This window comes from Stigmatopora argus, chromosome 1 (genome assembly GCF_051989625.1).
Source record: "Stigmatopora argus isolate UIUO_Sarg chromosome 1, RoL_Sarg_1.0, whole genome shotgun sequence".
Taxonomy (NCBI): domain Eukaryota; kingdom Metazoa; phylum Chordata; class Actinopteri; order Syngnathiformes; family Syngnathidae; genus Stigmatopora; species Stigmatopora argus.
The window spans coordinates 26,907,724-26,920,851 of NC_135387.1; the positions used below are offsets into that span (position 1 = coordinate 26,907,724).

Here is a 13,128-nt window from a genome sequence, read left to right on the forward strand (position 1 = left end):
TTTATCTACCATTTAAATAATAGGCTGCAAAATGATCACATTCAACAGACTTCCAGAATAAGAAAAAAATCATGATATTAAAAAAAAAAAGATGATTTCATCTTTGCCAGGAACATTTTGGCAGAATTCAGAGTTCAAGAAAGATAAAACTTGAAGAAAATTCAAACATTTATTTGTGAATTCTATGACAAAACACAGCGGGCAGTTAGAATATTTTACAAACTACATTGATTTGGGGGAAGGAACATTAAAAAGCCATTTGGGATAACTAATGTAAGTTATTTTTTTGTGTGTTTTTCAGTTCACTTTAAAATTGGCAGACATGTACAGAAAATGCTCAAGTGTGGTCAGAAAAGGCAGAGAGCTACATATTTTCACAGCCAACTATTTCGTTTAGCCGTTGACATTCAGCTTTCCTTAAAAACGCCAATAAAAGAATCCACCAAAAACTACATTATCTTGATTTTTTTTTTTTAAATGTAACTTTCATTGCATTTTCCTTTTTACAAAAAAAGTCAAGCATAGTCATTGTATTATCTCTAGCTAATTTACAGACACTTGGTATTTAGCCCTAAACATTAGCTAGTGCTAAAAAACGTATGAATGTGCAAATAAAGTACATTTTGCAAAGAGATGTGACAAAAAGACAAACATTTTAGGTAGTTTCTGCACGTCTGTAAATGTGACACGCGTGAAAAGCATATTTTGTTAATGGAATTAAAAAGGATGACTTTTTTTTCAGGGGATAGAACAATTATTGGCAAATATTTTGTAAAGAAAAACTCTTTAATTCTTGAGAAAGATAGAAATGATGCACTGGAACAATGGTGCATATTTACTACAATAACCCAAGTACTATTTTTCAGAAGAGAGTAAAAGCAGTGAGAAGAAAGCTAAGAATATTATTTACATTTTTTTGTGTGTGTAATAAAATGTGCTTTTGGTCCGCAATGACCTTTTTTGACAATTTTTAATGCCAACAATCTCACGACAGCAATTTTAGTGTAAATACATAAATGAGGTCTTTATGGAGGCCCACAAGTGCCAAAAATGTAAATATGAATGTACACAAATGAATGAAAGTTATTATTTCAGTATTTATTTATTCATTTACAGGTAATTTGACTTCCCTGAAATGGTTGACAAAAATTCTAACTGAGATGTTTTTGCGTGTAATGGCCCAATAAAACGTTATTGCTTTCATTCTTCATATTAAATTGCACCAAAAACAATGTTTTCCTTGATATTTATTTTTTTCTGTTTGTACTGAAATTGAAAAAGTGGATTACCGTATTTTCACGACTATAAGGCGCACATAAAAGTCTTAAATTTGCCCCAAAATAGACAGGGCGCCTTATAATCCAGTGCGCTTTATATATGGACCAATACTAAAATTGTTATCACGATAAAATAAAATAAATCAGTCGATAGGACAACTACGGCAAGCAGCCCCCGACTCTACTATTTTCCCGTAGATAAAGTAGTGCGCAGTGACTGCTGGGATATATAGTTTTTTTGTAAATACACCCAATGGATTGTGGCCTGGCGATCGGCATCAACACAGTTGCGAAGCATGGAAGACAGCCTTGGAATATTTACGCTAGCTACTAGCTAGCTATTATTTGCGAATAGATTGTGGCCTGGCGATCTGCATCAACACAGTTGCGAACCATGGAAGACAGCCTTGGAATAGTTACGCTAGCTACTAGCTAGCTACTAGCTAGCTACCATTTGTGAATGAATTGTGGCCGCCTGGACGAACGTATTAAACTCAGCGTTTTCGATGGACAATTGTTCAATTGGGACACAGAAAATGAGGACTTTGATGGTTTTGTGGGTGATGATGACGTGAGTAAGATGTAAAATGGCTAAATAAAGTACAACCGAACTCAGTTTTGCTTCCGTTGCCTTTTTAAAAACGTGTTTTTAGCGTGCGGGTTTAGTGTGCATTTGGTGCATGTAGCACCAAATTAGTGTGTTCGCCGTTGCAGTATATTGATACTATTAGTGCAAAGTTATCACAGCCGTCAACCTGGGTGTATTGACAAAAGGACTATATATCCCAGCAGTCACTGCGCACCGGAAATAGCGTCTGGGGCTGCTTCCGTGGACAGCGCTATTACGGTTCGATAATCATCCATAAATAATATATATATGCCATGCCTGGCTGCGTCTATAAAAACGGTGCGTCCTTTGTGTGTTTAAAATACAGAAATAGCACTCGTTATTGACACTGCGGCTAAAAATACGATGCGCCGAATAGTCGTGAAAATACGGTAAATTATTTTCATTTCCATTGAATTTAATAATCTATTAAAATGTTTTGTGTCTTGCTTTTTTCATCATCACAATCTGGATAAATAGACATTTGAACATTCATTCATTAAGAATAAACACCAAATTTAAATATTGAAATGTTTGGATAAATAAATACTAAAATGATGCTATTTGGTCAAACATAAAAAAAAAAATGTTTTGTGATGAATTACTACTTTTTGGCACTCGTGGTTCACCGTAGATGTGCTAAAAACAACCAAGTCGCATCATAGCGCCCTAATTACCACAAATGTATGCAATAAAATATTTCAATATAAAAATGTATTTCCATTTATAACATTGGTAAAAATGTAAACTAGACTTTATGATTTTACTGTAAACCAGGGGTGTCAAACTCAGTTTGGTTCGCGGACCACATTAATATCTTAAACTAGATCTCATGTGGGTCGGACCAGTTTATTTTTGGGCCAAAAAAGTGAACTTACTGGCCGCCAGTTTAAACGAATTGATGTCAATAGCAGGCAATGAGTTTATTGTTTGTCATTTTAGGGTACTTACAGTACTTTTACTTACTGTACTTTTACTTGCTTACTAATTTACTTACAGTATATTTTGGATCATTTCCTACTGATTTGGAGGGACTTTCTGGGATGCTTCTTGTCCGTTTGTCGTTTCCTGACGATTTTTGGGGCTTCCAGTTGGTCTTGCGACATTTTAAGGATTCCTATTAACTCATTGGCTGCCATTGATGGCACTGTCGAAAAAAATGAAAGCATTTAATTCTTCTGTACGAACAGTATGAGTGAGCTACAAAGTGTACGTCCGGCAGAACAAACCCGTGGGCCACTTTTGGCCCCCGGGGCGCAGGTTTAACACCCCTGCTGTAAACCATTTTGTTGTTGTTTGTTTTCTGAAAATGAGAAAAAAAACAATCATTGTCGTGAAAATGAAAGGCCTGTTGGGTTCGTTTGAACGCAAAATCCATCGTCAATTAGCAGGCACTTTAATTGTCAAAAGATTTTAACGATGGAAAACAATACGTGCAGTTTTTAGTTTTTTTTTTGGGGGGGGGTCGTAGCATTCATTATTCATATGAAAATAAGAGTGAAAACAACTAAAAAGATGACAGTCCAATAAATTAATCTCATTCTCGTTTATTACGAGCCTAAGCTTGTTAATTTTAAAAGAAGGAATGACTTAATTATACTAAGTATAATTAAAAAAATCTCTTTTTTCAATTAACATTATTCATGTGTAGTTTATCCTGGAGTTGAATTATGGAGGACCAGGAGTGCTCAAAGTAGGCAAATACAAACAGAATTGAGTGAATAATTATTAAATGCTCCATTATGTTTTTTAAAAATACTACATATTTATTTCAATACTTTCACATTAAGATTTTTGATTTTTTTTCTTAAAAGTTGAATTTGTTCATTTATTTATTTAATTAAGTACCGATATTACATTTATGAAAACATTTAATCACCCTTTCTTGCATGAATTTTGAGTATTTTATTTTATTCTTTTTATGATAGACATTCCTGTAGGGCAGGGGTCTTGAAACCACGGCCCAGGGGCCAATTAAGGCCCACTAGGAGAATATTTTGCGGTCCTCATTTAATTATTTCAAGTTATTGACACCCTTTTTAATAGAATATATTAAATAAAATAAATGAAATAAATTGTATTAATTTTAATTTGGGAAGAAAAAAATAAATAGCAATAAATAAAAAATAATCCTAAAAAAATAAAATGCAAATTTAAAAAACGAACGACAAAAATAGAAAGAATTATAAATGAAAACGTTAAAAAATGTCAACTTCAAAAATAAATTCAAACAAATGAATATATATTAAAAAAATATTTTAAAAAATCAAATAAGTTTATTTTGCTCCAGAATTATCATTTTTATTTTGCTTCATGTAGCTTAACTGCCATAGACGGCACTGGACGTCCAATCCACCTTAACTGGGAGGAGCCACAAGCGACTGGACGCCAATTGCCGTCAAACGCCTTGATCAAATTTTAATTTCCATCTTTTACGACCACACCAAAAAAATCTGTGACCGAGTTAAGCTAATGCTAGCTTTTGAAAAGATGTCACAGTCGTGACAACCGTCCCTGAAAATCAGATATGTGTGCACGTCGATTTCATTTTGGCACTCCTCGCCCTCCATATTTGAGTGTTTACCGACAACCGACAAAAATAAAGGTTAGTTCTTCAAAATATAGTTTCGTTATCAGCCAGGCTGAACACGTGTGCTAACTTGGTGGGCTAACTTACAGCGAGCGGTGGGTTAAGTAAGCCGTGCAAGTGAGCGCAGTGCCCGTCGCCGCCTCGTCACTCGGTCGAAATGTCGGCCTTCTCCTCGGCGGAGGCCTGCGTCCACTCCTGCGACCGGTGTTTGCAGTGTCCCGGCGAACCGCGAGGGCCTCGAGAAGGTCGGCCTGGGCAGTGGGATGGGGTCGTGCAGTCGCAGGCTCCGTCCTGAAACGGGCAAACCAGTTATTCAACCGTGCAAAAAGCAAAACGTACCGTATTTTCACACCTATAGGGCACACTTAAAAGTCCAAAATTTTCTCTAAAATGGTCGATGCGCGCAATCGGTCGGTGCGCCTTGTTTATGCACCAAATCAAAACTGTTGTATGACCCTGACCGCTTGAGTGACTAGATACGATCAAAATTTCGAGATGCGACCAAGCCAGGTGGCCATGACATGAGAGGCTGTTAATCATTGTAACACACTGTCTTTTTTTGCTGCATCTCTTTCGTGTATAACAGATATCTACGAGCACTGAACGATTTATTCAGACGAGTTTCGACCAGGAAACGCACAACGCGCATGCGCGGGCAAAAAGAGGGCTTTCTGGGTACTGAAGTATACTCGTGCACACAACACCGATAGCCAATGGCACCCTTTCTCAGAATAAAACGTCATTACCCACAATCAATACGTGGGTAGGTGGTTATTCCTTCCGTAGCCTGTTAGCTCCCGCGATCACTCATTCAAGACTACTTCTCGTTGGCAAGTGGTCGTGCCTTATCCTATTGTGAGGACATTTGTGTGCATCATTTTCAGAATATTTTGAAGGGAATACAACAGCAAACAGCCCATCGATAGCGAACGAAGATCGTATGTTGAGGTACCACTGTATTTCTATGGCGGGCACACACTGACCGTCTCGTCGCCGGCCGGCTGTCTCATGAAGCGCTTGTTAACGATCCCGGTCACGTGGTCGGTGCCTCCGCACAGTCCGGCCAAGGCTGCCCCGGCCACCGGCTCGTCCACGCTGTTGGAGCCTCCCGCCACTCGCTCTCCTCGGCCGCGGGCGCCGCACACGTGGATAAAGTCGTGGACCAGGCCACCCAGGTGCTGAGGGCTCGAGTCGGACGCGCACGATGGTTTCCCCGCGGCAGCAGCCTGTCGAGCCACACCGGCGCCTGAACGCACATTGATTTTTATGAGTGGACAGTTTGGCCACAATGTTCTAAAGTGAGAATCAATGCATCCGCGACATTTTCAAAATCAAATAAAGGATAAGGAAATGCATTTATATTTTGGGGGATTTCGTTCTTTTTCGTATCTCGAGTCACTCATTTGCATATAAAAAAATTGTAACCTGAATCTTTCGTACCTAGAGGCATTTGTAAGTAGAGGTATGACTGTATTTCATGCAAAATCAGTATACTTTTATCATTTTTAGAGGGTTTATAGTGGCTAGTAATAAAGATTGTGGACAGAATGATACTACCGTATTTTCACGACTGTAAGGTGCACATAAAAGTCTTAAATTTTCTCCAAAATAGACAGGGCGCCTTATAATCAAGTGTACTTTATATATGGACCAATACTAAAATAGTTATCACGATAAAATAAAATAAATCAGTCGATAGGGTCACCATCCTCTATAGATCTTACAACTACGGCAAGCAGCCCCCGACTCTACTATTTTCCCCGTAGAAAAAGTACTGCGCAGTGACTGCTGGGATATATAGTTCTTTTGTCAATACACCCAATGGATTGTGGCCTGTATACATCGACATCAACACAGCTTTACGAAGGGTGGAAGGCAGCGCCGGGCTAGTTACGCTAGCTACTAGCTAGCTACTATTTGCGAATGGATTGTGAATGTATAAAACTCAGCGTTTTCAATGACTCATTTGGACAATTGTTCAATTCGGACACAGAAAATGCAGACTTTGATGGATTTGTGGGTGACGATTACGTGAGTACATTGTAAAATGGCTAAATAAAGTACAACCGAACTCAGTTTTGTTTCCGTTGCCTTTTTAAAAACGTGTTTTTAGAGCGTGTCCGTATGTTTAAGCTGGTGTATGTTTTGCCATGCCTGGCTGCGTCTATAAAAACGGTGCGTCCTTTGTGTGTGTTTCAAATACAGAAATAGCACTCGTTACTGACACTGCGGCTAAAAATACGATGCGCCGTATAGTCGTGAAAATACGGTAATTGAATGTAAAATGCCACTCTCCTGACAAAAAAATCCACATTGCGAAACAAGATATGGAAGCAATTTTAATTTTGTAATTAGAGGTAACGCTAGTTGATGTGTGGAATTTTATGTTTTACCTGCTGTCCCTAAACGCACCGCTTGTCTCTTCTGCATTGTCTCCTTTAATACTTTGATCATTGTTAAATGGTTTAGTTGGAAGAATCGTGGGTCAATTACGTCCCTACTTCATACCTGTCAACCTCTGCCAATAACTGCCCTTATAAATGATTATGATTCCCCTTACAAACCCCCCAAAAACCTTACAAACACCGTACGAGTCGTACGGTGTTTGTAAGGTTTTTGGGGGGTTTGTAAGGGGAATCATAATCATTTATAAGGGCAGTTATCGGCAGTGGTTGACAGGTATGCTACTTACAAAACCAATTGATTTTGTAAGTAGAGGAAGCACTGTAGTTATTAAATAACTCGCTAATCTCTCATTTGTCTATTTCACGGTGGCAGCGTTTGCACATTTTACCTGCGTCGGCCCTCCACAGGGCCTCCATGCTTCCAGAATGTTCCACCACACTGAAGAGGCTGGAGAGGCCGTCGGTGAGTCCGCTGAGGACGGGGCTGTCCCTGGTGGTGGTGGAGCGAGCCCAGGCCGAGCCTCCGCCCCCTCCCGGGCCTCTCTGCCCGAGGCTCCACAGGCTGCGCTCTCGAGTCCCGTCCAGTCTGGAGGCGGAGCCTAAAAAAAAGCCCAAACCTTGAGAAACGCGAGGAGGAAGCCCGGCCGCCGTCCACCCAGAAATACCTGAGGACACGCGACGCTGGAGCTTGGGTGAGCCGAACTTGGGCGAGCAGCACGGCCGCTCGATCCGGCAGTGGACTTTGTCCAAGGACGTGGACATGTGCCTGCTTCGGGCCGACGCCAACGGCGAGCCCGTCACCGACGACGGCCGGGGAGACCAGGCTTTGGCGTGCAAGGCCGCCCCCCTTCCGACGCCCAGGTTGTCGGTTTGAAGGCCGATGCTGATGCCGTGCGCCGCCGTTTGCGTGGACCTGCTGACGGCCTGCAGAAATCGTCATGACAGTGGACGCGTATTTAATAGTCATTTCTCAGCTCGGGTCGCAGAGTACCGTATTTTTTCGCACATTAGCCGCCTCCGCGTATAAGCCGCACCCTTAAAATCGTCGAATTTTACAATTTCTCTCGTATAAGCCGCCCCCTGATTCCCAATTTTCACCTCCGTATTTGTGGTTTTAATAGGGAGTACAAATGTGTTACTTCGAATGGAAAATCTTTGGGAAAAATCATTACACGTGGTATTTCTGAGATACTCTATAAATCAATTGCTGGATTGCACGTTCCGAAAGAGTGTTGCTTGCACGAAGACGCATTCAAAAAGGAGGTCATGTGAGCAGTATAACCAGGAAGTGCGTCCGTAGTGCTCTAGTTTGTCATCCCTAGGTAAGATGAGAAAGCAATGGCAGGCACAAATAAGTGGATTTTTTCACATTTTTTGCAAGATACGGTTAATTTTTTTACCTTGAATCTCATTCTTAGACTTAAAAATACATTTTGTCTAGCGTTTTATCTGTTTATCTTTTCTCTATTGTGGAATAAATCACCGTATCGGCCGCATTGTCTTGCATTATGGCGTTTCGTATTTGTCACCTTGCAGTTTCGTGCACGTCAAGCCTAATTTGTATGCGTATAAGCCGTACCATTGATTCACGCAATCATTTTTTTAGCGCCAAATACGGCTTATATGCGAGAAAATATGTTGTTGTAATTAGCAAAGGAAGGAAATGGATGGTGGAACTTGAAAAGTAGGAATTGTCTTCTCTTACCGGTTCCTTGGCGGACTTCCTCTCTAGAGATGAGGACCGAATAGCTTGTCGCACACAGTTGGTCATCTCTTTCATGTCGTCGCTCAGATTGGCCGAAATCTCCCCCATCTCCAAGCCGCGGAAAGCCGCCGAGGTCCTCCCGTCCGCGGCGCCGTCGGACGAGACGGAGACGACGGCTTCGGCGCTCCTGCTCTCCAGAAGCTCCTGATGCTGCTCGGACAGCGAGCTCAGCCACCCGTCGTAAGGCCACGAGAAGCAAACCGGGGGCTGATCCGCCTGCGCCGCGCCCCCGCCATGGTCGCGTGGGGGCTCCGTGCGACGGACGGCCGGGGGGCTGTAGTACATCCGGATTCCCGTGCTCTCCGGAGCCGTGTGGCTCCTCGGCACGGACTCCATATCCAGTTGCGAGGCGGCTAAGTTGCTAGCGCTGGGGCCGTCCCAAGTTTTGAAGGGGTCCCTGACATCGGGGCTCTGAGAAAATTGAAGGTGTTTCAAAAAAACTGTTCAGCAATACATGGCAATATCACATTGCACCATTCTCGTACGGTACTCGGACGTTTGGTCGCCGGACGTTTGGTCGCCGGACGTTTGGTCGCCCGGAAGGTTATTGATCATTACCATTTAAAATTGTTGCTCAAATTCCCTAAATACAAACTGTGAATTACTATTTAGTCATACTTAATGCCCTATTAATTATTAGGCTAAAGAAAAGCTCCAAATTTACCGTACTTTTATTGTTTTGTTGGAGAACTTGTTAAGACCCTGACAGACGTAGCTTCTTAAAGGGACAACGCATGTACATACAAACTCTTATACACTCACACGTCCACTCAGTGAAACTGCTCAGGGCCATTGTTGGCTTTTATTGATGCGTAGACCGTGTTGTTTTACCTTGTTTTGTCGCCGGACTTTTGGTCGCCGGACGTTTGGTCGCCAGACTTTTGGATCTGGGCGACCAAACGTCCGGCGACCAAACGTCCGGCGACCAAACGTCCGGTCACGTTCTCGTACAGGTCTGAGATTATTGTGAATCAATCTTTGGTTAGAAATAAACGATAGGTGGCTAAACTTCCACTTGCATCCACTAGTCGGCAGCAGTCAGCCACCGTGCCCTGACATGTAGAAATCGTGCTTGGCCCATTTCAATTAGTTTAAAAAAATACCATATGTATTGAATACATAACAGGACAAGTGAGGTGATATTAGGTTGCTCAAGTTTTTAGATACAATTAAAAAAAAATGGCGTGATTAACCTGATTGGTCAGACAGGTCCAGTTTTTCTTGTTGGTATCACTCAGCGGTGGACAAATAAAATTGGGCAGAACTGTTGGAAAGCAAACAGGTGTGCTCTGCAACTCCGGGGCATCAAGTTCTGGACTGGATTTAGTCCTTAAAAAAAATACAAATAAAATACAGATTGTAATACAAGTCCAGACCGGTCCACCTGTGTGGAGTTTGCATGTTTTGCGTGGGTTTTCTCCGGGTACTCCGGTTTCCTCCCACATTCCAAAGACATGCATGGTAGGCTGATTGGACGCTCTAAATGGCCCCTAAGTATGAGTGTGAGCATGAATGGTTGTTTTTCTCCTGGTGCCCTGCGATTGGCTGCCCATCTATTTAGGGTGTCCCCCGCCTAAGTCAGCTGGGATAGGCTCCAGCACCCCCCACAACCCTAGTGAGGATAAAAAAATGAGATGACTGTAATACTAAGTATGTCTCAAAATGCCGAGTACATTTCAGTACATTTTTATCATTTGAGAAAAGGAAAAATACATTTATACGTGGTGTATTTCTCTACTCCACTACCAGAAATCTATCCCCAAAAAATTCAGTTGGAAAAGTGTAAAGAAGTAAAGCAACTTATTAAGTCCCACGCCTTTATTTTCAACATGCTGCGTCAATCAAACTCACCTTGAAACCAGTTCAGCTTTAACAAATGATTGAATTAGCTTCTAAAGCATTAGCAATATCAGACCAATCACAACAGGAACCACTAACCATTGAAAACTAATTAGCATCATTTTATTGAACATACCACAAGTCCTAACTTAACTTGTTTTCCTATTGCGCAACCGTTCAATATTAACTGAAGAATTTCCTTATTAAACATGTTAATAAAGCAACCAAACATTTACCTGGGTGATCCAGTTCTATTGGGGACAAGTCCATCTGCTGAAGACCCAGCACACGAAGACTTTGACTGTATTTTCCAGAAATAAAAGAAAGGAGCAAGAACAAAACATCCGTTAAATATGAAATTAGTTACTGAAATGACGCAATTCAATTTTATACAGGAATAATACGACATCTGACGCTACAAAGACTTTTAAAAGAATAAATATTAACTGTTTGGAACAAGGGGATGTGATGCTTGCGCAATTAGCCGTTTTTAATTGGAGTTTATTAAACCGGAAGCCTCCGCCGAAGCGTGATTGATTCCGTTACAGAAGAACATTTTGAGGCTTGACTTTATTTAAACGTTAACAGGGAAAAAGAGCTCAGTGTGCCAAAACAAAGATTCTATGGAAGGACTAGCGCTAGCTGTTAGCACTAGCGCCTGAGTATAGCAAATAATCTGTCTGATATTTTAAGCGATCGACTTTAACATTAAAGGAGCAGTTAAAGTGTATTTGCTTGACTTTATTTAAACGTTAACAGGGGAAAAAACACCTCAGTCTGCCACAACAAAGATTCTATGGAAGGACTAGCGCTAGCTGTTAGCACTAGCGCCTGAGTATGGCAGATAACCTGTCTGATATTTTAAGCGGTCGACTTTACCATTAAAGGAGCAGTTAAAGTGTATTTACTCCCTTCTAAGTGCATTGAGCTGTTTTTTTGGTTTGTTTTTAAAGTTTTTTATCCTAATTTATGTTTGAGAAAAAATGAATAAAAAATGCGTGTTTTTTTATACTTCTGATCCAATCCGGTTTGCCGGTAGCTCTTTGATTCCCATATTTTTTTAGATTGGTAAAAATAATGCAAAAAATAAGTAGTAAATGACAAATGAACTAGTTTGTGTTAAAGAAATGCTATGTTTACGATATGACACGGTGATCTGCTACTGTCATTTGTTGGTAAAGACTCTTATCGTAGACACAGACTTGGAGATGTCCCTTTCCTATAGGTCCACTCACCTTGGTCTCCCTCAAGCGATTCTCCCACTGAGCTCTCTCCTGGCCGAACCTCTCCAGCATCTCCATCTTCTCCCTGCCCCAGTTCCTCTCTCCGATCTGAAGCTGTAACGACAAAGAACCGTGGTAGACCTCGGAAATGGTCTCGCCCGGGCAGCCAAACAAGCGACCTGTTTGGTCAAGTCCATCACGGCAGCGTAGGACTCAGCCAGAAGGTGCTGGTGCTCCTCACGCTCCCTCATCAGCGCCATCTTGAAGTCTGGCGTGTCCATCGCGTCTCCGGACGACGGAGTGACTGCTTTGCTCTCAAGCTGGGGACAATAATCATTAAAATAAAAGTACAGTGGTACCTCGACCCACGATCAGCTCTACCTACGACATGCTCGAGGTACGATGAAAATTTCGATCGAATAATTCGCCCTAGATACGATCAAAATTTCGAGATGCGACCAAGCCAGGTGGCCATGACATGAGAGGCTGTTTATCATTGTAGCGCACTGTCTTTTTTTGCCGCATCTCTTTCGTGTATAACAGATATCTACGAGCACTGAACGATTTATTCAGACGAGTTTGGACCAGGAAACGAACAACGTGCATGCGCGGGCAAAAAGAGGGCTTTCTGGGTACTGAAGTATACTCGTGCACACAACACCGATAGCCAATGGCACCCTTTCTCAGAATAAAACTTCATTACCCACAATCAATACGTGGGTAGGCTGTTATTCCTTCCTTAGCCTGTTAGCTCCTGTTAGCGGAGCGATTGCTCATTCAAGACTACTTCTCGTTGGCAAATGGTCGTGCGTTATCCTATTGTGAGGACATTTGTGTGCATCATTTTCGGAATATTTTGAAGGGAATACAACAGCAAACAGCCCATCGATAGCGAACGTGAGGGTGGAGGCGTGGCAAACCGCCAACCCAGAAAACGAAGGTAAAAAAAATAGATTAAAACAAAATTAGAATTCAGTTTTGTGTAAAGTTACATTAAACGTATGTTTGAGTGTGTCTGTATATATTAATCCAAGTTAATTTAAATTTGCGTCTAATTTTACTTCTATTAAACACATTTTATTACTATTAAACCACTAGTTATGTGTTACTTTGTTAATAGATGGCAAATTAGAAGAAATAAAACATTTTTTCCAATCTAATATCCTGTTTTTGGTGTTTTTTCAGAGGGTTGGAACGAATTAATTTGTTTTTAGTTCATTTCAATGGGAAACGTTTGCTAGAGTTACGAAAAGCTCGACATACGATCACAGTCCCGGACCGAATTAAGATCGTATGTCGAGGTACCACTGTATGTTCCTTTGATACAAGCAAATGAATACCCCTGTAAAAAAATCCAAATATTTTTGTGGCTTTAGTGAGATTCTGATGGACTCACCTGAGTGATGACGCCTTTAAGTTGAG

At 41.3% G+C, this 13,128-nt stretch overlaps 1 protein-coding gene across 1 annotated transcript in view; it reads right to left on the reverse strand.

The window, feature by feature from the left end:
• Positions 1-155: 155 nt before the first annotated feature.
• The window catches only part of mtcl2 (microtubule crosslinking factor 2), a 42,949-nt gene continuing 29,976 nt past the window's right edge, over positions 156-13,128 (reverse strand). Inside the window, exons 14-23 of the mRNA XM_077613489.1 lie at positions 13,103-13,128; positions 11,886-12,026; positions 11,719-11,820; positions 10,720-10,784; positions 9,838-9,973; positions 8,585-9,055; positions 7,545-7,803; positions 7,269-7,478; positions 5,458-5,720; positions 156-4,765 (exon numbers count right to left, since the gene is read on the reverse strand). The exon at positions 13,103-13,128 is cut by the window's right edge and continues 142 nt beyond it. Coding sequence (XP_077469615.1) covers positions 4,619-4,765; positions 5,458-5,720; positions 7,269-7,478; positions 7,545-7,803; positions 8,585-9,055; positions 9,838-9,973; positions 10,720-10,784; positions 11,719-11,820; positions 11,886-12,026; positions 13,103-13,128 — 1,820 coding nt within the window. The 3' untranslated portion in view covers positions 156-4,618. The remainder of the gene's footprint in view (positions 4,766-5,457; positions 5,721-7,268; positions 7,479-7,544; positions 7,804-8,584; positions 9,056-9,837; positions 9,974-10,719; positions 10,785-11,718; positions 11,821-11,885; positions 12,027-13,102) is intronic.